General features: G+C 32.9%; 5 protein-coding genes across 6 annotated transcripts; 3 read left to right on the forward strand and 2 right to left on the reverse strand.

Moving 5' to 3' along the window:
* Positions 1–228: 228 nt before the first annotated feature.
* On the forward strand, positions 229–12093 carry LOC139086911 (uncharacterized). Its single transcript, XM_070635546.1, has 8 exons — positions 229–1506; positions 1566–1826; positions 1887–2072; positions 2201–3745; positions 3932–4476; positions 7460–7796; positions 7851–8022; positions 8081–12093. Exons 1-8 carry the CDS (start codon positions 276–278, stop codon positions 11997–11999), a joined length of 8196 nt encoding a protein of 2731 aa, XP_070491647.1. The 5' UTR covers positions 229–275; the 3' UTR covers positions 12000–12093.
* Positions 4477–7314, reverse strand: Pp2A-29B (Protein phosphatase PP2A regulatory subunit A). 2 transcript variants are annotated; one of them, XM_070635766.1, is made up of 6 exons: positions 7176–7314; positions 7007–7112; positions 6741–6894; positions 6166–6659; positions 5337–6102; positions 4477–5205 (listed from the first exon to the last, which is right to left on the reverse strand). In XM_070635766.1, the coding sequence occupies exons 2-6, from the start codon at positions 7085–7087 to the stop codon at positions 4925–4927; spliced, it is 1776 nt and encodes a 591-aa protein (XP_070491867.1). In that variant the 5' UTR covers positions 7088–7112; positions 7176–7314; the 3' UTR covers positions 4477–4924. The 2 variants fall into 2 exon arrangements, with proteins under 2 accessions (XP_070491867.1, XP_070491866.1); XM_070635765.1 differs by having other exon boundaries at positions 7007–7307.
* LOC139087072 (phosphomannomutase-like) lies at positions 12000–13115 on the reverse strand. The gene has a single exon (XM_070635767.1). The coding sequence runs from the start codon at positions 13034–13036 to the stop codon at positions 12281–12283; it is 756 nt and encodes a 251-aa protein (XP_070491868.1). The 5' UTR covers positions 13037–13115; the 3' UTR covers positions 12000–12280.
* A 520-nt stretch (positions 13116–13635) lies between these two features.
* On the forward strand, positions 13636–15080 carry LOC139086912 (lipase member H-A-like). Its single transcript, XM_070635547.1, has 5 exons — positions 13636–13649; positions 13711–13957; positions 14018–14096; positions 14148–14314; positions 14691–15080. The coding sequence occupies exons 1-5, from the start codon at positions 13636–13638 to the stop codon at positions 15078–15080; spliced, it is 897 nt and encodes a 298-aa protein (XP_070491648.1).
* A 436-nt stretch (positions 15081–15516) lies between these two features.
* Positions 15517–17058, forward strand: LOC139086913 (lipase member H-like). The gene is made up of 4 exons (XM_070635548.1): positions 15517–15587; positions 15970–16070; positions 16128–16328; positions 16790–17058. Exons 1-4 carry the CDS (start codon positions 15517–15519, stop codon positions 17056–17058), a joined length of 642 nt encoding a protein of 213 aa, XP_070491649.1.
* Positions 17059–25500: the final 8442 nt, after the last annotated feature.

The following is a 25500-nucleotide window of genomic DNA, read 5'->3' on the forward strand; positions in this document are numbered from 1 at the left end:
AAAATTAAATCCACTTTTCCTCAAAATTCTTAATGAAAAGCTTTGCTATTATATACTTAATTGAATTTACTCACTACTAAATGTTTATGTTTGCACAATGATCCATACCTCATAACTAATTAATTTTAAAACTGATATTTTTTAGCAAAACATTTGCATGCTAAGATTAACGGTCAAATTTATTTTAAAAGTTTCTTCAACATAGTCACCAGCCCTATTTATTTTGAATTTAAAAAATATTCCATCAATAGAAAACATATTATTTAATTACAGAAATGGATAGTAAATACAATAAAGCACACCATCGTTCCCGGTCTCCTGAGCGTAGAAGTCAATCTAGAAGTGAAAGCTATAACGATCGTAAAAAACCAAGAAGCAGGGAACGTTCATATGATAGAAATGTGAGAAGTGGAGATAGAAAAGACGATTCAAGAAGTCGAGAATCCTCAAATAGAGAATCCTCATCAAGATCATTAAATAGGGATTATCGACATCGATCAACATATTCAAGTTATTCTAGAAATGATAGACATTACAGACGATCAAGAAGCCGTTCAAGAGATCGCGACCGACGTAGATCTAAAGATCGTTATGACCGGCCTAGGGAATCGTCTAGAAAATCACCATACCGTTCGTCGTCACGCAGATCTCCATCTACTAAAAAGACATACGATCCCCGTGAAAATTCAAAAAGTCGTCCAAAAGAAGGAAAAGCTGAAACACTTCTCGAAAAATGGCGTAAAAACTACTGCGAAACATCAGAAGAAATCACCAAAAAATTGATGGAAATGGCAAATGAAGAAGAGGAAACAACATGGATAAGATCCTCGCCAGCAGAAATTTATTACAAGAAAGTTAAAGACAATTTAGTTGAAGCAACTCCAAGATTAGAAGCTCTATGTAAACTTTTTGATGAGGAATTACTGCAAAGAGGCAAAAGAATCCGAGCAACATTGCCTCCTTATAATCCACCAGATAGAAGACGTCGAATGAGAGCATGTAAACATAAATCTGAAGTATGTTCATCCTCAGAATCATCAGATGAAGAAATCGAAGAAGACAGAACAATGGAGGAACTGTCTAGAAAGACACAACATCCATACAGACTACATCCAGATCTTTGGCACAATGAACGTGGCGAAATGAACGATGGCCCATTATGCAGATGCTCAGCAAAGTCTAAGAGAAGTGGAATTCGTCATGGCATTTACAAAGGTGAAGGAGGCTTTGAGAAATGTGAACCTAATTCCAACAATGCTTTAAAGCTTCATCATTATCGAATAACTATTACTCCGCCGACCAACTTCCTTACTAAAACGCCTACAATTATTAAATATGACGAACATGAATTTATATTTGAGGGATTTTCTTTATTAACTCATGAGCCATTGGATAGTGAATTGCTGCCAACCTGTAAAGTCATTAGATTTAATATTGAGTATACGATACTTTATGTGGAGGAGAAGATGCCTGAAAATTTCACAATTCAGGAACTTGACTTATTTTGTAAGTAATTAATTTACGACCTTTTGTTCCTATATGCTAATTTTCTTATTTGATTCCAGTTAACTTCTTATTTGTCGAGCTTTTGGAACTTTATGACTTCTCATTGAAACCTTCACTTGCTGGGGACAAAGATGCATGTGATTGCTATCACTTTTATCCACGATTTGTTCGAGAACTGCCAGATAATGGAAAAGAAGTTTTAGCAATGTCTCATGTCTTACGGTACTTATTGGACAATTCAGGTCCATTAGTTGATCAGAAAATTTTGAAGGAAAAAGACAAAATGGGTCAATTTGAGTGGCAGGACTTTGTTGACACTGGTAAGCACATTTATAATTTTTATTCCCAAATGCCGAATACTAATCAATAATTAATTTTAGTCAAAGGAATGTTAGTCACCAATCCATCATCAGTGCCTTCATCAGTTCGAGTAGATCAACTTGATCGTTCAACAGAAGACATTCCAACTTGTACTGATGAAACTGGCACAAACTATCCAGCTATTGTTCATTTTGGAATTCGACCACCTCAGCTGAGTTATGCAGGAAATCCAGAATATCAGAAAGGTAAGATGAAATTCTATGCTAGGCCTAAACAGACATAAAAGATTCAAATTTTAACAGTTTTTCAAAATTTGAATTTTGAAGCTAAAATTTTTGAATATTTTTGTAACGTTTTTTTTTCATCGATATAGCATGGCGAGAGTACGTCAAATTTCGACATCTGATTGCAAACATGTCCAAGCCTTCATTCGAAGATAAACGTAAATTAGAAGCAAAAGAAAATCGATTACAGGAAATGAGAACTCAAGGAAGAATGAAACGCAACGTCACAGTTGCAATATCATCAAAAAATTTCTTCCGTACAGGCATAATGTGCGACATTGTACAACATGCAATGCTTCTGCCTGTTTTGACAACACATTTACGTTTTCATCGATCACTGGAAGTTCTTGAAAATAAGATTAATTATAAATTTACTAATCGATATCTCCTTCAACTGGCTTTAACTCATCCAAGTTATAAGGAAAATTTTGGAACTAATCCTGATCATGCAAGAAACTCTTTAACAAATTGCGGAATTAGACAGCCTGAGTATGGAGATAAGAAGATTCATTATATGAACACAAGAAAAAGAGGGATAAACACGTTAATTAACATTATGTCACGTTTTGGTAAAGAACATGAGGAACAGAGCAACATAACACATAATGAGAGACTTGAATTTCTTGGTGATGCTGTCGTCGAGTTCATAACATCCATTCATTTATTCCATCTGTTTCCTGACCTAGAAGAAGGTGGTTTAGCTACCTATCGTGCAGCTATAGTTCAAAATCAACATTTATCTATCCTGGCAAAACGATTTGGATTGGAAAATTTTATGTTGTTTGCTCACGGCAGCGATTTATGTCATGAATTGGAACTGCGACATGCAATGGCAAATTGCTTTGAGGCATTAATGGGTGCATTGCTGTTAGATGGTGATATAAAAATTGCTGATAAAGTATTTTCGATTGCATTAATGGATGAGCCAACATTGAAGGATATATGGGACGACTATCCGTTACATCCATTGCAAGCACAAGAACCAAATGGTGATCGACAATATATTGATAAATTTGAATTGCTAAAGAATTTGAGTATTTTTGAGGAAGCAATTGGAATTGAATTTACTCATATACGATTATTAGCAAGAGCATTTACAGACCGATCTATTGGATATACGAATCTGACACTTGGATCTAATCAACGTCTTGAATTTTTAGGCGATACAGTATTGCAATTAATTTGTTCAGAATTTCTCTATCGACATTTCCCTGAGCATCATGAAGGTCACTTATCATTGCTACGAAGTTCTCTCGTAAATAACAAAACGCAAGCTGTCGTATGCGATGACCTCGGTATGACAAAATATGCAGTTTATTCAAATCCAAAAGCTGAACTCAAAACAAAAGATCGTGCTGATTTACTAGAAGCATTTCTCGGTGCTCTTTATGTTGATAAAGATTTAGTATATTGCGAGAGATTTTGTCAAGTATGTCTATTTCCACGATTGCAAGACTTTATTATGAATCAAGATTGGAATGATCCTAAATCAAAACTTCAACAATGTTGTTTAACATTGAGAACGATGGACGGCAATGAACCTGACATTCCTTATTATAAGGTTGTTGAATCCACAGGACCAACAAATACTAGAATATACAAAGTTGCTGTATATTTCCGTGATAAGAGATTAGGTAAAATATTGATTTCTAACGGTCAAATGAAATTTAAATTCCAACTGTCAAATACAATTTGAATTTTCAGAAACTGTTGTATGGTTTTGAAATGGAATTGTATGGTTTACGGTTTGAATTTTAAAAGGCCGTTTAGCTTAAGTTTAAAAACGCATAATTAACAAGTTGTCATTCATTTATTTATAGCAAGTGCAACAGGTCATTCAATACAACAAGCAGAGATGAATGCAGCAAAGAAAGCATTAGAAAATTCCAAAAATCTATTCCCACAGCTAGATCATCAAAAACGTGTGATTGCAAACAGCTTAAAGCGACAAAAAGTACAGAAACCAAAAGAAAATGATAGCAATGAAAACTCAATGGACTCATTTGAATTGAAGAGTAAATCTACAGATCAAGAAGCTAGAGTACCAAAGCAGTATCAAAAGAGAATAAATATTGTGTCGGATGCTTCCGACATAAGCAGCTCATCATTAGATGAAGGAAGTTCTGACGATTCTGATTCCGATAATTCAAATAGCATGCGAAGTGGATCTAGATATAGTGGAACTAGACAGGAAGAAGATTATGAAGAGACAATTGTTGTTAAACCGGCTGAACCTTTTGACTTTACAATGGAACCAATATCATCGCCGGAACTGTCAGACGTAGCTACAACAAGCAAGCAACTTGATGATGTATCTGATGATCTATCTGACGGTGAAATTGACGAGTCAAACAGTGAAATGAAATAAGATTTTTAATTTATAGTAATTTTTATTAAAGATATTAAGCTTTTTCCTTAGTTTTTTTTGTTTTCAATGAAATTTATTAACTGTAATGCTTGATTTATCAATGCATTTTTGGGAAATAATTTGTGTATGTGGATTTAATTCTCATTTTCAATCGAAATAAATTAACCAATTTTTCAAAAATCTTTTTTTGTTTTAATTTTTTTCACAATTTTTTAACTTCCAGTAATTTTCAATCCCCAAAAAGTGCAGCTGGTGAAAATTAAATTATTTATCGTTATTGTTGTTTCCTTACTAAAAAGATGTATTTTTTTCTGAACTTTTCTCATTGTTTTTTTTATGATCATAATTAATTAATTATTTTTTTTTTCTTCTCTTCTTCCTTCTTTCAACATGTAAAACATTAATAATCTACTTGCGCGCGAATATGTTAGAAATGTGATTTCCTTTAAGCACTCGCTGCAATAGTTGAAATCGCCTCGGCAGCAAAGTATTTAACGTCTACATCTGAATCTGTGTTCAATTGTTCAAGGATTGGTTTTATTTCGCTTTCTGTTGTTGCCTGATCCAAGAATGGACTGACCTTTGAAAGGGTTTTAGCGACATTGAATCGAACATTTGCTACTGGATCTGCTGCGAGTGTTTTGATGGTGGGTAAAAATAATCTCTTTATGACATCGGCACCGACTACGTCAGCGAGGGCGTTAATACAGAACAAGCATGTCATTCCTAAACGATAAAATTTAATTAAAATGTTGAATATTTTGACAGAATTAAAATTAAATCCAAGGATTAATCTTGAGATTAAATTTAAATCCGAGGTTATAATATTAATTCATAGGATAACATACGGTACTTACGATGCAAATAGTTGTTATTCTTGTACATGACCAATATCTGTGGAATAATGTTTGTTTCTGCCCATTGTGTACCGAATGTCTGAACAATTTTCTTCATGTTGAGTGTGGCTGCTTCGCGAATAGCATAGACGTGATCGTTTAACCAGTTAAAGCATAAATCTCTTAATTTTTGATTGAAATAGTCCTGTCCTAATTGTCCAGCCAAAAGAGGCATGTATTCAATAATAGCTAATCGAACACGCCATTTCGAGTCCTCTGCTAATTCAACGATTGCAGGCAAAAGAGATTGAGAGAGTTGTTGAATGCCAATAACATCATTGATGCAATCCAATGTTGAAATAATATTGAGACGAACTTCTGGCCACTCGTCAGTCAATTGAGTCAAGAAGAGTGGAAGTAAATGCTCAATTGTATTTTGTCGTCCGAAAATTGGACTTAAGCCCATAATAACCGACGCTAATGCTGATTTGACATGTTGATTTGCATCCGAAACGAGTTCCTTGATGTATGGCAATATAGACGTCATGATGATTTGTTCTCGATTTGTTGGATCTAAATTAGCGCAAAAGTCTTTGACCTTTGTGGCTGCTGATGCTCGAACTTCCGCTTCTGTATCTTTCAATAAATATTGGAAAGCAGGAACAAGATCCGTTTTTGTAATTTCTGGTCCAACTGCTTTCTGTAAATCCACAAATTTCTCAGCAACAACATAACGGACTCTCCATGACGAGTCACTAGCACACTGACGAAGTGTCGGCATAACCAACTATAGAAAAAAAATTATTTAATTAACAATTTTATGCTAAAAATGTGACTTTTTATGACTTACAGTTTCAACATCCTCTTGTTGCAAAAGTTGAGCAATGCTGACACAGGCTTCGACGGCAAGTAAACGAACTGAATCTTGATCATCTTGGGCGAGTTGAACAAACATTGGTATTAAATCAGATTTCAAAAATTCAACTTCAACAACTTTGGCAAATTCTCCCAATTTTCCAGCGGCGGCTCTTCGAACCATTGGAGTCTCATCCTGACAAAGTTGTCTAAATAAATTGCGCAATTCTGCTTTTACAGATGCTGGAACTCGTGGATAACAGACTGAAAACAATCCGCAAGCAGATGTTCTTGATGTAAACCATTCGCCAGACACGAGGCGTTGTAATGTTGGAATAACGTGTACTTCCAAATCATGAGCACTGTGTTGAGCGGCAACATTACGTAGAGATTCCACTGCTTTATCACGGACGACCGTTTCCTCAACAGTAGCTAAACTTTCCAATGGTGGAATAAGATACATTGCATAATCGGGACCGCCAACAAGATCTAAAGGAATTAACAAGAAAAAAATAAATAAATAAAAATTTGGTTCTGGATGATTTCGCGTTTGCATGAAATAAAATTTACGTGTGAAGGTTCCAAGCTGTTCTGCAAGTGCCAATAAAACTTCATCTTCATCATAGATTGTTTCTGTCAAGAAAGGAACAAGTTCAGTTCTTGTACGCTCCTCGCCTAAAGCCAATGCAATTGTTGACAATTTTTTGATAGAATTTAATCGAAGCTGGAAGTTTCAAACGGAAAATATAATTATTAATAGCCAAAAATCGATTGTTTTACGTCAATAAGCTCATTAAGCTGATTATAGACTCTTAATACATATTATTATAACTCACTTGAATGTCTTCATTCTTTAATTCATCGATTAAAACGGCAATTGGATATAATGAATCATCTGCTTTTTGCTGATCCGCCATTATTTTCTTAATATCGAACTCTCAACTTTTTTTTTTCAAAAGAAACTTTTAACAAAATAATACTCCTTTACTCAGCACTTATACTTACAGAAATACTTTATTTGCATGAAAAAATGTCTTAATTATAATATGTGATTATAATTGATAGTAAAATCGCTTTATTTAATTCCTTTTAACACAATAATTAATTTTTCAGAAATTTTCTTGCTGAGTAGGGTCGATTCAACTGTTTTGGTTCAAATTTTGTTCAGGGGAAAAACTACGCCACATTTTAGGGCCAGTGACGGAATTTCATAAATCGCATAAAAAAATACCGGAATTTTTATAATATTTTTATTTTTAAGTATTTCACTATAATTAAGCTTTTGCTAAAACAAATATCCTATGGAAGGGGAAGTTCCAGTTGAGAATAAAAGCATAACATGCTTCAAACTTCCGGAATTGTTTGTTATAGACAAACAGGAGACAAAAAAGTTTTTTAGTCAATATGGAAGCATTAAATCATTTATTTTAAAGCCTAAACGAGCTGAATGCACGATAGAATATCATTCTGTGGAGGACGCAATGAAAGCACTAAATGCAGATGTTGATTTTGAAATAGTTCCAACAAAGCCAGAGTACTTAAAAGTGAATGATGACTATATTGATCCAGACGTACAAACAGAACTACAGGCAATGCTTCCAGTTAGCATGAAATCATCTAAACCAAGTAAGCTATTCATTTTTTTACCTGTAAAGTTTATTAATTTGTATTCTATTTAAGGCGTAGAAAGTTTAATGAAGCATCCATTCAAGTCAAAGATGTTCCTTCCTTCACCAAAACAAAAAACTGAGCCCATTTCAGTGGCTGTTCATACTGATCCACGACAAATACAAAATGCAAAAATGGAGCTAGAAAATTTGACAAGGAAGCCAGCCCTTTCAGCTGAGGAAAAGTAAGTAAACATAGCATATCCTAGAAACTTTGTTACTAACAATTCTATTCATCCCTAGATTCGCTGTTCTGGACATGAGAGACAAGTTATACAGATTAATTAATGCAAAACCAATAGACATAAAGAGCGTGACAAGCACAAAAGGAACTTGCAAAGACATGTGTCCTGAAAAAGAAAGATTAATGCGTGTAGCAAGGCTTCAAGTAGCTTCATTTGAATTAGATGATGAGACTAACAGTATGGATCCTAATAAAGCAATTAAACAATATTCAAGAAGTTCAGCTGATCAGGAGATTCCATTGCCACATGAATTACGATCAGAGGAAGTGCTTCAAACTACAATGACATATTTATTACACAACATAATTAATTTGTGTGATGATGAGGAAGTTTCTGTTGGAGATTGGTATCATTTTGTTTGGGACAGAACGAGAGGAATCAGAAAGGATATAACTCAACAAGAATTGTGCTCATTAACGACTGTCGAATTGTTGGAACAATGTGCAAGGTTTCATATTCATTGCTCAGCACGTTTGATTGCTGAAGATCCAGGGATTTTTGATCAGAAAATTAACGATGAGAATTTAACAAAATCCTTACAAACTTTAAAGTACATGTACGATGATCTTAAGGCCAAGAACATAAAATGTCCAAATGAAGCTGAATTTCGAGCCTACGTCGTGCTTCTGAATTTAAATGAATCAGGAAACTTTTTATGGGAAATTAAGAGACTTGAAAAGGACATTTTGAACTCACAAGAAGTGAGATTTGCACTAGATGTCTATTTTGCAGTTGCTCTTAACAATTATGTCAAATTTTTCAATCTTGTTAGAGAAGCAACGTACATGAATGGCTGCATTTTACTTAAATATTTCACACAAATTCGATTAAGAGCAATTTTCACAATTATGCGTGCCTATACGCAAAGAAGGGGTGCAAAATTCTCTTTCAACTTGTCATACCTAACTGAAATATTGAATTTTGAGAACTATGAATCTACTGCCAATTTTATGAGTTATTATGGAGGGAATTGTGAACTCGATGCTGATATTGTGAATTTAGATCCAGGAACTTTTGCAAATGTTTCAACGCCTTATCAAATGGAACGAGCATTAGAAACAATTGAATGTAAATTGGAAGGAACAATAGCTGAAGCAATTTGTGGTGGTGAATTGCCGTCTCCTAATTGCTTCCTAAAAATCGAACCACATTCAAGTTTTGACAATAATGGATATTTGAAAAAGGAAGCATTTTATGCTGAAGATCAAAATGGTCCATCACCCAACAATGACAGTCTTTTTAAAGTACCAAAAGAATCACCTCCTGTATCTCCAGCTGCAAAACTATGGAATTCAGGTGTTCAACAGAAAAATGTCTTTAAAAATGATCAAACTGACTCTGGGATATTTGGAAGTGTGCCTTTCACAAAAACATCAAAGCCTACAAATTTTGACAATCCATTTGGAATGGCCAATATCCCTAAACCCAAAGCAAATGTCTTTGGTTCGCCAAATGTTTTTGGAACTGCATTTGCTAATACTCCGAATACAAACATGAAAGTTTCAAACATTTTTGGAATGCCTTCAGGGAAACCTGTGGATATGTTTAGGGCATCGCCATCAGCTGAAACAGTCAAAATTCCAACAATTAATCCATACATATTTGCTAAGCCAATAGGCATGCAAGAGTCACCAATATCAACTACTAGTGGATCGCCATACAGTACAAATTCAAATACATCATCAAGTGGATTAACATCAGATCAAGAAGCAGCATTACTGGAAGAAAAACGTCGAATTGAAGAGGAAAGACTTCGTAAGGAAAATGAAGCAGCTGAAATGATGTTAAGGAAGAAACTAGCAGAAAAAGCTAAACAGGAACAAGAAAAGCGTGAAGCACAAGAACGAATGGAAAGTCAAAAAAGAGCAGAAGAAGAACGACGCAAGCGAGAAATTGAGGAATTAAAGCAAAGAAAATTGCAAGAAGATGCTGAACAAATCTTTAATTCCATGCTGGATGAAATTGTGACATCAAAAGTTAAAACGGAAGCAACAATGGCTGACATAATTTATGTCAAAATTCCCCGAGACTTTTATGATGCACTTGAACATGACATTGTTGTGGAGGAGCTTATTCAAATCTCAAGACAGGAACTGTTAGCTTTTTATAATTCAACTAAACGGAAGTACGACGCATTGTACAGGAATTTCGATCATTGGCGGAAAATTGCATTTAAGGAAAAACAACGACGTGAAAAATTATCAAATATTGGATGTACATCACTAAATAAGTCACTAGAAGATCATGCAAATTCAATACTACATCCACAACAGAATGCGACATTATCAAATATGAAGCAATATTTAACTGGAAGTCCACAGCAAGTCATTGTGCCAAATTTAGACAATTATAATCCAATTGACTTGTTTAGTGACTTGAAAATTCAAATGAAGAATCTTCCTAGCAAGCTATTTTGGAAAGTTGTCGTGTCAATTCCGTTAAAGAATGAAGAACGTTCAATTGGATTCTCTTGTTTCATCAAAAAGTATTTAACGAAGATTTTTAATGCTCCCGAGGATGGAAATATCTTTCACCTTAAGCACAGCATTGTCCATCATTCAAAAGTATCAATTTGTGTGAGGAAAGTTCAAGGCATGCAGTGTCTTGATGAAAAATCTGATAAACAATCAAATGCCATTGACAATACAAACAGTATCGTCTTTTTCTGTACGACAGCAGATTTGAGTGAGTCACGAAAACGATTGAATAATATTCTCGATCAAGTCAATAATTCCGTGTCAGTCAGCATCATCATTTATAAGAATGTCATTCAAAGTAGAGATGAGGATCTCATTCAGAAATACTTTGACTTGTCACTAGAAACGAAAGTGAAAAATTTTGAAGTAAATTTATTTTATGAATGTAAAGAAAAGTCAAAGGATCTACGGCAAGTGCTGATTGAAGGATGTCAATTTTTATATGATAATTATTCACAGCAACTAAGTACGGAATACTCAAAATTATATGATTTGGAGATGCAGCATTTACATGACTTTTTTCAATTCTATTTTGGTGATGAAATGTGGCATAAAATTGAATTTTCTTGTCGAGACAATAAGGAATTCAGCAGTAGGATGAGCTCTTTTAATAATGTCATTCACATTTACAATTTATGCATTGATAAAATTATTGGAATTATTTCTACAAATTACAAGGATTTACCGACATTACCTGAAGAATTTAGGACATCACTGCCAAATATGGAAGTTCGTATACCTCACAGTTTTGAATATTTCCCATCAAATTGGAAGCAATTGTTGGAACAGAAAAGCTTAATTGCATTTTTGCATGATTTGAAATTAATTAAAATGCAAAATGACAAGTTTGAGAACTTTAAAGATTTTCAAGAGAAAATGCTAAAATTTTTGGACATGAACATGTCATCGACATTCAAAATGCAAGTTTATCATGCTGTTTTAGATAAAATCATCCAACAATTTTACTTAATGCAATTAAAGTCAAGCGAAAAAATAGACAATGCCATTGATAAGATGCGATGGCTGAAAATATTCGAATCGATTGTTGTGGGAAAGTTTAATGAAATTTATCAACAGAAACAGCCAAACTTGCCGAAATTTGTCATCTACTCGAAAAAGGACATGCAAAGTTATATGATTCCATGGTGGTATTTAATTAGCTTGACAGCACCGACAGACGAGAATCAAGATGAACCATCCAACAAAAAGCCCAAACTCATGCCGAAATTCGACAAAAATGAATTTGCGTCAGTTCTTAAGAGAGGATTAGATTCACTTCAAAAAGCTACTGAGATAGTCAACAGTTCTCGAGAAAATACAACAAAGACAAGAGTTGAATCGAAAGCTTTCGATCAATATTTAAATACATGTGAAGAACAATTTCGTGGAATGAAGCGATCACTTCAATCTATGCAGGATAAATTCAAGGATAATAAGTAATTGATTACAAGAATTTTTTATTATTTTATTTTAAAAAAAAGATTTGTTGAAAAAAATACAGAATAAAGTTTTATAAAAATAATGAACCTAAAAAGCTTTTTTGGAATGTTACTAAAACCTTACAAATGTTTTGAAGAGTGTTGAAATTGTATGGTTTTCAATAGGATTCAAAAACATTTGAAAGGTTTTAATTTAATATCGTTCAATAAAAACATTTGAATGGTTTTAATCTGTTGTAATGGTTCCAAACATTTCATCAAAACCATACAAATGTTTTCAAATCAGTCTAATGCAAACATTTCCTTTAGAATTCTTTCAGTATCTTTGTAGCTATCAACATGATGTCCAATTGTCATTGGATGCTCATAAATCTCATAATCATTTCCACCAGGCTTTGTTTGATCACCAAAGAAATGAATTTCTTTAAATTTATCACTTGGAAGTCGTGAAAGGCAAAATGATTTATTCCAGCCTTTTGGATAGACATCAAAACTAATTTGTCCTCCAATCGCATACTCAAGGTCAAGATCAATAAACTTTTCTTTCAAATCTCTAATCATATTCTTCCGGATTTGATGCTGATTGTCATATTCATGGAATATCTTTCGTTCCTCCTTAGAGCATTGTCGACCGGTTGGTGCAATATTCATCATACCGTTCCTGTACTCAATGAAAGTTCCTCTTTTGAATGGAAGCTTTAAATCAGCAATGTAACGAAGTGTAAAATTGATAAATTCAGTCAGCACTTCCTCACCGAGCTTTTCACTAAATGATGACTTTTGGATCTCAACTCCATTCTGAATATGCATAATTCCGTTCTCTGGAAAGATATACTCAAATTCCTCAAGAACCTCCTTTCCATTCATCTGTTCATATATTTTCTCGAGATCAGCACCAGTCACAATAGCCAATGTTGCTAATGGCTTTATTTTTGTAAACAAAAACTTCTCAAATTTATCACAGATTGATTCTCTAGGTAACGTTAATGTGTTATCTATGTCAAATAATAGTAAAATTTCATCACGACTTAATGACATCTTGATATTTTAAAAGATACAGTTCGAGATACAGTGAAGTTGCAAAACTGAATAAACTAAACAAAACAAGCTGATAAGAATCCATAGTAAGTGATTGTAAGCTGGAGAAAAATACCGTAGATTCAAATATTTTCATAACGACATCAACCGTGACTGAATAAGTGCTTTTTAGTGACTTTTTTGTAAAAACTAAAGTTTAATGCATTTAAAATCAAAACAGTGCACAACAGTACATTTATAGACGGGAATTTATGACTGAATATATTTATTTTATTTTGACAATCATTGTAAACCTATAAATATATCACATAAGACAGGTTGAATTATAGTGTAGAATAAAATTTTCATTTGTGCTGTATTTTGGATGCGATGAGGTTTTTAGTCACTTTTGCTGCCTTTTGTGAGTTATTCTTTAAATTTTGATTTTGTTTACTTACTAATAAACTGTATTAAGTATCTGTAATATTTCTAGGACAGCATAAATGTGATACGTTCTATCCAGAAGCAACTATCGCCTTTTTCTTTGGGTAATATTATTTAACGGTCATTTCAAATTTAAATATTGAAACCATACAAATTACAATTTATTAAACTGTTGTATGGTTTTCAAATAGTAAACAAGATCCGGAAAATCTGATATTTTCATTTAATTAAGCATTTTTCCTTCTCATTAGTCCAAAATATTACACAGAGTTCTTTGCAATTGAAGACTTTGAAAATGTTAAATTACATCCAGCATTTAATTTCAATAAATCGACTGTTTTATACATTCATGGATTTAGAGAAAGCGTATTAGCAGATAGTGTTCAGACAGTCGTGTCTGCATATTTATCAAGAAATGATCATAATATTTTCGCACTTGACTGGTCTAATTACTCATCTGGAAGTTATGTTGCTCATGCAGTTCCGAGTGTTATCGGTGTAAGTTTAAGTTTTCCATTGTAAGTTATTTTCTATTAATTAACATGTAATTTTTCAAAGCTTGGAAATTTAATTGGATATCGTATGAATTCATGGCTCGAACAAGGCATTCTTGATGAGAAAAGATTGCATATTGTAGGTAAAATTATGAAAATTGTGTTAATGCAATTATTTAACTTTTATGTCTTAGGTCATTCACTTGGCGGGCAAATGTCTGGGTACATCGGGAAAATGGTGAATCTATTATCAAGTGGAACTAGAAAAATTCACAGAATCACAGCACTAGATCCAGCAAAACCTTTGTTCTATACAAATAGGACTGCTATGATCTCCTATATTCACATGAACGATGCTGAGGTATGAGCTTTAAAAGTAGTGGTCTTCAAACTACTTAGAGCAGTAAATACTAAGCCTGAGATCCACTATTATGTACTTTAAAGGAGTGCTTCTTAAATTAAGCTTCGCAACACTTTAGTGCAGTGTTGTCTTGAAAGTGCAATTTAATGCGCAATATTACGCACTTTGATGCGCAAGTCTGCGCAGTCTAATGCTCAAGTCGACTAACTTTCATAGTTCAATATTGTGCAGCAAAATATTTTGAAATATAAATTAAGCGCAGACCTCCCATATTTCAAACTATCTAGAATTCAACAATTGCATGCAAGTATGCGAATTGTATGCAAGACTTGTATGAAATTGTCGAATTCCAAAACTAATATTAAGTATTTTCCAGCTAGTCGACATAATCCACACAAATGCCGGCGTACTCGGAAGCAGTGTATCTGTAGGAAATTGTGATTTTTGGCCAAATGGAGGATCTTTTCAGCCCGGATGTGCTGTCAATTCTATAATCAATTGCGATCATAAAAGAAGTTGGATGTATTATGCTGAAAGTGTTGCATCAATGGAACCTAAATTCAATGCTATTGTATGCGAAGACTACAAGAACTTTAAAAAGCTAAATTGTTCTGATAACCTTACAAGCTTTATGGGCTTTTATGCGAGTGAAAATTGCTCGGGTGTTTACTATTTACAAACAAACAACGACTTTCCATACTCACGTGGGGTATTTGGATTACTGTATTCACCATTGGTTGATATTGACCGTCAAAATGTGCCATAATTATTGTCATTAAACAATTATTAATTAGAAACTTTATCGCCAATAATATTAAATGGCAATTATGGACAATAAGTTTTTAAATTGATTACAAATTTAACCCATTTGTGTCATTTAAGGCATAATTTGCCTAGCCTGATAATGTCAAATGTACTTTTGCATGCAATAAACCTCAACAGTAGTGCTTATATGCTAAATATGTGCACAATTAAGTTGATATTTTTGTTAATTCTGTTACTGGAAGTTCATTTCAGTGCTGCACAGGATTCTAGATATCGGGATCTGCAGTTCCTCTTCGTTTATGGGTTTTTAGTCTGCCTTACTATTTTTTATGACTGTAGAACTCAAAATTTCATATTTTCCAGGAACGACACAACAGAATTCCAGTCATTTTACTTCAAACAAACTCCCCAACTCCTTTCACATCCAAACTACGACAATGACAGACCAACAATACTTTATGGATATGGATATACCGAAAATTATCTTCGAAAGAGCACTCAGACAATTGTGAATGCATATATAGAGCGTGGAAATCACAATATTGTTGTTATTGAATGGTCAAAATATTCAGGAGGTAATTATTACTTTGAAGCTATTCCGAATGCACAAAATGTTGGGGATGAGGTTGGAAGGCAGTTGTGGAAAATGAAAGGAATTGGATTTAATTTGGATAATTTTCACCTTTTGGGGTAGGTTATAGACTATTTTTAAGGGGTCGTTCGTAAGTGATGTCCATAAATGTTCACAACTTTACTGTTTCTGGCATGCTCAAGCATACCTCAGCATGCTCAACCCACAGTTCACTAATTCCCCAAAAATTATTGGACGTCATTCCTGCACGACCCATTCAAATTCAACTCCATAAAGTCATAACTCTTAAAATTTATAGACATAGCTTAGGTGGTCAACTTGTTGGATACATCGGACGTGCTATGTACAAATATTCCTCATATTCCTATAAAATGCCTATTATCACAGCACTTGATCCAGGTAAACAAATCTCAATGCAATGAAAATATTCCGAAAGAAGCTTTTTGTATTTCACAGCTGGTCCATTGCTGTACGGTATTCATGCAATTGTGAATAAACCTTTAAATAAGGATGATGCAGAGATTGTTCAAGTGATTCATACAGACACGTCGTTTTTTGGAGCAGCTGAAAAGAGCGGAACTATTGACTTTTGGCCAAATGGAGGGAAAAATCAGCCTGGATGTCCGACACCTAATTTGGATTATAATAATGAAGAAAGTAAGTTAATTGTATGGTTTTCAAAATTGGATTCGTTCAGTAACTCAATTTTTGTTCAGTTCTTTTCAACTCATCGTGAGAAAAAGACGGAATATTGCACAAATCTCAAATTTATACAGAAATGTCAAGTGATTTACTTCTTTTTAGCATTAGCTGGTTAGATTAGTTATTAATTAAGCATTTACAATGCTTCGTCACCAACATAAGTTATCTGGATGTAGAAAATTTTGCAAATCGAATTTTGAAAATTTTCTTTCATAGTGTTAGTGTTTACAATAATTTCAAATTTTTGACAGTTACAAACTGTATGAGAACATCTATTAATCCAGAGTAGAGAGTAGCTTAATGCTGTTGAACTTCATTTTATGATAGACGTCTTTTATCTACAACTATCAAGCCATAACCACAAAACAGAATCAACAAAACCTCTCACAATATTCTAATGTCTATTTTCATTCCAGATTTCTGCTCGCACAGACGTTCATGGATGTACTTCGCAGAGTCAGTTCGCAATATAACTTCAAAAACTTTTCATTCAGTTCCATGTCCAACATGGCAGGATTTCGTCACTCAAAACTGTCCGGAGAATGTTACAACATCGCAAACATTTATGGGTATAGACACGAATCGAAATCTGACTGGTGACTACTTCCTCCAAACGAATGCTGACAAGCCATACAGTCGTGGAGTTTATGGAATTTTTTATGACGAAACTTTTTCTGAAGTTTGAAAGTTGTGCTTTGAATTTCAACAGATTTTCGAGTGTTTTTTTTTGTCCTGAAAAGTTTATCTGGCTTGTATATATCTTATGGCTTGATGCTATTCATGTGCTAAAATAATTGAAGGATAAAAAAATATAATAACAAGAATCAATGTCGACAATATCATTTATTATTCTGGAATATAATGTATGAATAAAGTGTTGAAACATTCAAAAAAAAATTAAGGCAACAGTGGGCAACAGCCAGGAATAAGAGAGAATGAGAAGAAGAAAAATGAAAAATGGCCATTTATAGACGAAAAAACTTTATCTATAATGAATATCAAAAAAAATTCCGCCTTTTCTCACAGACGAGAGAAATTTATTAGAATTGAAGCGGAAAAAGTCGGCGTTCAATGCCAGTGTATGACTTTAAACGACAATTAAATGCAGCTGCTGTTCTAAAATAACATTTCCGAAGCAATCTGTAAATGATATTAAAAAATTTTTAATGTCTCATTGTGGGATTTTTTTTTCTCTGTTCTCTCCTTTTACTTCTCACAGCTTTTTTTTCTGCCTCATTCAAAAAATTCAAGGATTCTTTGTGTCCTTAATTGAAGGACGTCAAGCGCATTTCTAAAACGCATTTTTGGAATTGGCAGTTTTTACTTGAAATTTTTAACGGTTTTTGGACATTCAAATTTTTAAAAGACAGGATCTTTGAACGGCTTTTTGAAGTTTGAATTTTTAACAGCCTTTTGAAGTTCAAATTTTAACGGCTTTCTGAAGTTCAAATTTATATCGACTTTTTGAAGTTTAAATTTTAACGGTTTTTAGAAATTTAAATTTTGAACGACTTTTTTAAGTTCAAATTTTAAACGACTTCTTGACAATTGAATTTTCAACGGTTTTTTCAAGTTTAAATTTTTAACTGTTTAAATTTTTATCATTTTTCTAAATTTAAATTTTTAATTGTTTTTTAAAATTTAAATTTTTGAGGACTTTTTGACTTTTAAATTTTTAGGGCTTTTTGAAACTCAAATTTATAACAGCTTATTTGCGTTAACATTTCTAACGGTATTATGAAATTTGAATTTTAAAAGATTTTTCAATTTTTATCAATTTTTTATTATTTTAACGATTTTTAAATTTTTAATGTTTAACGATATTTTTATATTTGAACGTTAAAAGTATTAACTTATTCTGGATCAATCTATGTCAGCAACATTAAACCACCAAACTGATGTTTCATACTTGAAACGTAAAATCAATCAATGTTCTTGTGGATTCTTATCTGGTGACATACACCACCATCCAGCCGAAGAACATAGTGTAACATTAAGCTTCCATACTCCAAATATGCACTTAAAAAACGAAATAATAATTTTAATTCATACCATCCCGAAATAAAGAAGATGTGATTTCTTCAAGTGCTTTCAAAACTCATAACTTTTTTTTTCTGTTCTCATTTTTTGTTTGGTTGAAAAAAAAAAAGTTTTGCGGGCGCTCTTAAAACCTCATTCAACAGTCGTTCATTAAAAATATTTTTATTCTACCCCCAAAAAAAATTCAATTATTTTAATTAAAAAATTAAAAAGCATTTTCATAATTTTTTTTTTTCAAAAAATCTCTGTTCTTGCAAAAGTTTTGTAAACTTTTTGAACTTTATTAAAATTAAATTGGCAGAGATGAGATAATGCTGTAATATCTAAATGAAGATTTCAAGTACCGTGTCGATTATTACGAATGACTTTTAAAAAATGTTTAATGCACGATATTGTTTTGATTGCCGTTACAGATGTTGAATGTTATATTTTTGAGCATAGCATAGATAAAGCATAAAAAGGCATGGATAAGAAGAAGTTTTTATGGCAGCAAACAAGACAGATCAGATCTAAGCCTTCTGCACAGATTTCGAAAGGATTTATGCATCGCTTGGAGATACAGATTGTGATTTTGGTGTATATGAAGGGCTTTATGCTGTATTTGTTACTTTTATTATGCTTTTTCGATGTCTAAGAACACCTTAAGACTTCCTTAAAGGGTTACAATATTGGAATTACTTTAAAAGGAATTTTACATTTCAATATTCTTACTGATATTGTGACTTTTACGAGTATAAATCTATTTACTTGCAGGATATGATGAGTTCCAGAAGGAATACAGCAGGATAACATCACATTTCACAGCTTACTTTGTTTATTTAAGTTAATTTTCAATTAGATTCTCGTTTTTGAACTGATTTACTTCCAGAAAGGTAAATAAATTCAAATTTTTGAAAACCGTTAAATTGTAAAACCCGCAAATTACATCATAAATTGTAAAATAACTGACTTACTTACTGGAACCAAGCTCAGACTTGGAGTTAGACTTTACATTTATTGCTTTGCAGCCCAAAGCTTGAACAAATTCTCTGTTTTGACATCTAATTGACATTTCCACAATATTGCTAAAGAAACAATTATTCAGGATAAATTTAAAAGAATCTATAAGTAAATAAAGCTTTAGCTGTTGATGAGAGATTAAACAACAATGCTTATCTACAAATAAGTATATTTAAAAAACTTCCTTACAAATTTAAGTAAAAACGAGCTGTTTATTCTTTGAAATTCAAAATTAGACTGAAATATTTACATGAAGGGGTCAGCAACTATAACAGGGTAAAATCAACTTATTGAATTATTGCAAATATAATTTGAATATTAAACGACAGTTGACATATTCCAACAATAAACAATAAAATCGCCAGCTTTAAAGTGCAAAAATTCTGAAAACTCACGACAACAAAACAAAAGCAGGCATTGATTAGAGCAGTAATAACAGTCCTATTGTTACTATCAAATGCACGATTATGGTAACTAAAACTATGATTATCATGACATTTCAACATATGATACAGGAAAAAGATCTGAAAAGCATGAAACGTGATGCTCCATAAAATCATGTTAAAGACTAAGAGTTAATTTTGGTTTTGAATATTAATCTAAATTTATATCTCACCCAATATATGTATTTTATGTACGCTTTTCATAGTTTTAAACATGAATGATGATGATGATATTCCAGAGGATGGAGAAGCAGCATATAAAAAAAACTCGCCTTTTTTAGTAAACTGAAATGTTAAAAATGAAACATTTACATCACTGCACTGCAAACACAGACTGTCGAGATGATAAATTAGGGAGTGAAGTGAAAATTTTTTTTTTCTATTTTTTTCTCATCTTTTTAAACTTTGTGTTCTTTAAATTGACTCTTGGGAAATTATGGTTTGTTCTTTTCATTCAATATTACTTCCATGAAGCGATTGCATAATTTTTTTTTATGAATGGCAAGCAGCCGCCGCCTGCAATGTATGTCGAATTGACTGGGAGAATGGAAAAAAATCTTCATTCAGTTCCAGCAGAGAATAATTGAAAATTAATTACGAAATCAATTTGATAAATTCAACTGAATTTCATTCATAAATTTTATTATCGATAAATTCAATCAATTAGCAATTTCAAAACTATAATCATGAATATAATGGAGTTATAGAATTGAATAATATGTACATTGAATCATTTTTTTTTGTTTGTTACGGAAAAAAGTTTTTCTCTCATCTCAACAGACATTTTGGGAAATGAGAGAAATTGATGGGAACAGTTTGACTTATCGTAGAGCAAATTTCGATAAAAATGTTTATCCGCGGATTATTAAGGAAAATGTTTATCCGCGGATTATAGAGGAACTAACTTCTAACTATCAGTAAACCTTGAATGATTTATCCTGCGTGTAATAAAGAAACTAACTTCCAATAATCATCGAACCTATAAAATGATAAACCACGTGTTGTAAAGCAACCAAATTCTAAGAATCAGCCAACCTTAAAAACGAAGTATCTGTGAAATTTAAAAGAACTATAATCTGATAATCAGTGAACATTGAAATTGATTTATTCGCGGATTATAAAGGAACTAACCTCTAATAGACATTAAACCTTAAAAATGATGTATCTGCAGGTTAAAAACGAACTAAATTTTAATAATCAGTAAGTCTTAAAAATTATGCATCCGCAGGCTATAAAGAAAATAACTATCAATAATCGGCTAATTTTGAAAATAAAGTATGCGCGGGTTATAAAGGAATTAACTTCTAAGAATCAGCCAATCTTAAAAATGAATTATGGGGCTGTGAAGAAACTAACTTATAAACAGTCTATTCGCGGGTTGTAAAGGAACTTACTTCCAATAATTAGCAAAAATTGAAAATGATTTATCCGCGGGTTATAAAAGAACTAATTTCTGGGAATTAGCAGACCTTGAAAATGACGCATTCGCGGATTAAAAAGAGCAAACTTCTAACAACCATCAAATCTTGAAAGTTATTTATCCGCGGGCTTTAAAGAAACTAACTTCTAAAAATCAGCAAACAAAGCTTGGAAAAGAATATCTATGAATACCTTAACAACCAGACTTGTTACTGTACATCACAGTAATCAAATGCGTTTCAAATTCTCCATGTGCATAAAGTCATCCGCCTTATGTTTCACATTTCACCGAAAAATATACATGAGAAGCTATGAGAAGCATTCTTTTTTAGTTCATAAAATTCATACATATTTTATAATCAGCATGTAGAACTCGGATATGTTGACGTATCTCTCCCATAAAAAAAAGAAAGGAACACTACATAACTAAATCCCAGACATTTTAGACATGATCTCACATCGTTTTCTAAAATAGATTTAAACATGAGGAACTGTGTATTCAAACAAATGTATGTAGAACATATTATCAAATTTTATTCATAACTGAAATGTGCATTGTAATGATCAAAAAAGACAGAAGGGATGGATTATGTACTATAATAGGTTCACTTACATATATCCGAATTTTTTTCATCATCCTTTCAGTGAGGAAGCATTTATTCAAAAAATAAAATAAAAAAAAGTTTGTTGGATGTGAAAACATGAAAGTTCCATTATGATGGAGACGACATTATTCTTCATAATTAGTAATAATTAGGTGATTTTATTTCAATGATTTTTAGCTTCTGCTTTAATTGCTCTACGCTTCGTCTCTAAAAATTTCTGCAGTCTTAAAGATGACAAATGAAATTTAAAGCTATTAAATATTTAATAAAAGTTATGGAAATGATGACTTTTATAAAAAAAATTTTGAACTTGGGTTGTAAAATCGTTCATTAAAGGAAGTTTTAAAAATTTTTAATGCTTAATACTTTTAGGATGGAATGAATTGAGGTGGTAGACATTAAACTCTATGCTTTAAGTTTTGATTTTTAAGGAAAGCTTTAATTTTGAGTCAAATTGTCTATAGTACAAAATTTTGTAAATTCAGTAAATTTTGACAGTACTGAATTTGGTACCAATTTGGAATTAGTAATTTACAAGCTGAAACTTAGGTATCATCTAAGACAATGGTATGCAAAAATGTTTGGAAGTACCATGAACCACTTGCCGTGTTCGATTTCAGTAAAGGCTAACAACGTGTGCCACGAAGATAAAAGCTCGCCAAACACTGATGTAAGATTAGCCATGGACCACAATTATTTGAATCCGACGATCAACATCCTGAATAATTCATTTTGGCTATATGGATAATTATATCAAGGAATCTTCAATTTCGAAAAACAATTAAATTTAAGATTGCAAACAAAGATTTAGATTTTGAGCTTTTTGAAAGCTTTTTTAACGGTCAAAATAGCTTTTCATTAAAGTTACAACAATGAAGTTCAATTTTGACCGTTCAAAAAGCTTTCAAAAAAGCTCAAAATTCAAATCTTTGTTTTTTTACAATTTAAAATTCAATTGTTTTTCATAATTGAGCATTTCTAGACATAACTGTTTACCATATTAATTATCTTTTGTTAGTATACAACTCAAAGTTATGTACTCGACATGTTATGAGCTTGTAAAATATTGAAAAAATACTTAAATTTTGTAATGTGTTTTCCCTAACAGGAAAAAAGGATCCTTTGATGGTACAAAACTACCACTACGGTACCTAAATGAGGTCTCTTTGCCTGCAAGGGTAATGTTCTGTAATAAGGAATTTCTGTTCTATCAATATTCGACTCGTTTTGTAATCTTGAAGCTCTTGTTCTTGTTTTTCCACTACATTTGATATTCTTTAGTCTAATCTTGTCTAAAGTACAGCCTAAAGCTTCAGTTAAGTCTTAATCTCGTACATTAAGCAGTTCAAGTATTTAAATCTTATCTAAACTTCTAAGAAAGTATTATGACTCATTAAAACCTTACTTCAAATCCTTGTCCATCACTGAAAAGCTGAAAAATAACAGAAATTCATGCATTTATAATCCTTCTCATTAATCAAGCTAACTAGATTAAAACCATCAAGAAATCACTTAACACAGAAATTACACCTCTCATTTTCACTCTCAATCACCGGAAATTTCTACTCATTTACTTAATACCTATAAAAGTGGCAAAAGGTGAAGCGCAAAAAGGAACAAAAAAATAAAAATCACTCTGCCGTTTTTGTTTCTTTTATGAACCGTACCATGAAATGAGAACGTAATAAAAAAGTTCATATGAATGAAATTAATTGATGGAAAAAAATAATATCATTTACGATGCTATGAATGACTGTACATCCATATGCATGTTATATGTACTTGGAGAATTTTGTTATCATCATATCATAGTTTGGTATGAATTATTTATGATATGATATGTGTTTAATGTGAAAATGATGCAACTTTATTTTATTTTATATTTTTTGGGGAAAAGAGTGCCTGATATGTCTGTATTCATTCTCACTCTGCGAGTACATGAAACATTTTTTGATGGTGTGAGCAGTCCGAAAGTATGAGTGAGCATAAACTAACAAATAAGATGCTGGAAAGTAGTCAAAAGGGTTGTTTAGTTATTACGTGATGCTGAAAATGACTTATTGGCCCCCTTCAGTCATGGGGACTCATTGTTTGAGGCGTAGCACGACCATCCTCTCCTCTCTGATTCCTTTACTTCCCTTTCCCTCCCTCCCCCTCCTCTTTCCCTCCCTTTCCCTCCTTTTCCCCTTCCTTTCCCTGCTTTTTCCCTCCCTTTCCCTCCTTTTCCCCTCCCTTTCCCTCCTTTTCCCCTCCTTTCCCCTCCTTTTCCCCTCCCTTTCCCATCTTTTCCCCTTCGTTTCCCCTCCCTTTCCCTCCTTTTCCCCTCCTTTTCCCCTCCTTTCCCCTCCTTTTCCCTCCATTTCCCCTCCTTTCCCCTCCTTTTCCCTCCATTTCCCTCCCTTTCCCTCCCTCCCCCTCCTCTTTCCCTCCCTTTCCCTCCATTTCCCTCCCTTTCCCTCCAGATTAATCCAGATTGTCCGGATTATTTGCGATCCACGATCTTCCAATGGTTGATCCATAGTGCCCTTGGTTGGAATCCGCATGGTAAATGACAATCAGGAGCTCTAATAGCTACTTGTCCCAGAACAATGATTAAAGTATGTTATTCTTCTCAAAAACAACAACTACGTGTCCGTCTGTCCCAAGACAAGATCATCACGTAACAAGTGAACGTCCCCAAATAGATGCTCCGTCCGAAAAATGAGTGAATTTGATTTAAACTAGTTCAATGATTTTATAAAGGCTATTGAGAATAAATGAATTGAAAAATTATACATTAAATTGAGTATAAACTAAGTTTTGTTCATGGCACTTCCGCCTTGTTTTTCCATGTTCCAGATAGCCAAGAAAGGAATAATACAATAAGATATTTTGGCCTTTTATGTTCAAGTACTGCCGTTGTCAGATAATGAATGAAGCAAGTAGAGAGAAGCTTTACTGCATACATTTTATGGATTGAGTTAATTTGAGAAGCAGTCAATGCAATTTAATTAGAATTTTTTTGCTTTTATTTTAAAGGAGTAATTAAAATTTATTTGGCATGAGGTTTTGGGAGGCATAAAGTTGGATTTATATTGATTAGTGTTGTTAAATTAAGAGATGAGCAAGGTGGTTGGTTAAGTTAGCAATCTGCAAAAATTCGGGAAAGCTCTCAAAAACTTTGTAGTCCTTGCAATCAGGAGTGGCAAAAGTACGAGTTCGATTCCCAATTGAAGTTTTAGATAATTGATTTCAAAATATTCCTGGATATTCTAACGTTCTATATTCCGGCATATAACTCGGATACCAGCAGTGGATAAAGTGGTATCAGGAGAGGAACACACCGTCTCGTACACATACACTTGATACTTAGTCATCTTCGGAATTTAACTTCAGCTTCCACAATTCGTCCCTCAGACTCACTATACAGCATCCTGAAAAACTGAAACTATCTGGCATTACCCCTAAATTGACTCCATCAAAAGGTCAATGTTGTGATTAACCATTATCGACTATATCATAGTAAAGAATACATCGGAAAGTACTGAAAACCAGAGGTCGAAGTCCGTGTTAGTCGACTATAGTCGACTAAGGTTTGTTTTAGTCGACTAAAGCCGACTAAAAAATTTCTGAGAATTTTCT

The sequence above is a fragment of the Chironomus tepperi genome, unplaced genomic scaffold, assembly GCF_022539635.2.
Source record: "Chironomus tepperi strain 1889 unplaced genomic scaffold, CSIRO-AGI_Ctep_v1 contig_93, whole genome shotgun sequence".
Taxonomy (NCBI): Eukaryota; Metazoa; Arthropoda; class Insecta; order Diptera; family Chironomidae; genus Chironomus; species Chironomus tepperi.

Coding starts and splice junctions, on each gene's coding strand:
- LOC139086912 (XM_070635547.1), top strand. Junction 13,958..14,017: donor CAGTTCCGAGTGTTATCGGT/GTAAGTTTAAGT, acceptor AATTTTTCAAAG/CTTGGAAATTTAATTGGATA. Junction 14,315..14,690: donor TTCACATGAACGATGCTGAG/GTATGAGCTTTA, acceptor AGTATTTTCCAG/CTAGTCGACATAATCCACAC.
- LOC139086911 (XM_070635546.1), top strand. CDS start 276: ATGGATAGTAAATACAATAAAGCACACCATCGTTCCCGGTCTCCTGAG. Junction 1,507..1,565: donor TCAGGAACTTGACTTATTTT/GTAAGTAATTAA, acceptor ATTTGATTCCAG/TTAACTTCTTATTTGTCGAG. Junction 3,746..3,931: donor TTTCCGTGATAAGAGATTAG/GTAAAATATTGA, acceptor ATTTATTTATAG/CAAGTGCAACAGGTCATTCA.
- LOC139087072 (XM_070635767.1), bottom strand. CDS start 13,036: ATGTCATTAAGTCGTGATGAAATTTTACTATTATTTGACATAGATAAC.
- Pp2A-29B (XM_070635766.1), bottom strand. CDS start 7,087: ATGGCGGATCAGCAAAAAGCAGATGATTCATTATATCCAATTGCCGTT. Junction 6,895..7,006: donor TAAAGAATGAAGACATTCAA/GTGAGTTATAAT, acceptor TGAAACTTCCAG/CTTCGATTAAATTCTATCAA. Junction 6,660..6,740: donor ACAGCTTGGAACCTTCACAC/GTAAATTTTATT, acceptor TAATTCCTTTAG/ATCTTGTTGGCGGTCCCGAT.
- LOC139086913 (XM_070635548.1), top strand. CDS start 15,517: ATGACAGACCAACAATACTTTATGGATATGGATATACCGAAAATTATC. Junction 15,588..15,969: donor GAAAGAGCACTCAGACAATT/GTGAATGCATAT, acceptor TAAAATTTATAG/ACATAGCTTAGGTGGTCAAC. Junction 16,329..16,789: donor GGATTATAATAATGAAGAAA/GTAAGTTAATTG, acceptor TTTTCATTCCAG/ATTTCTGCTCGCACAGACGT.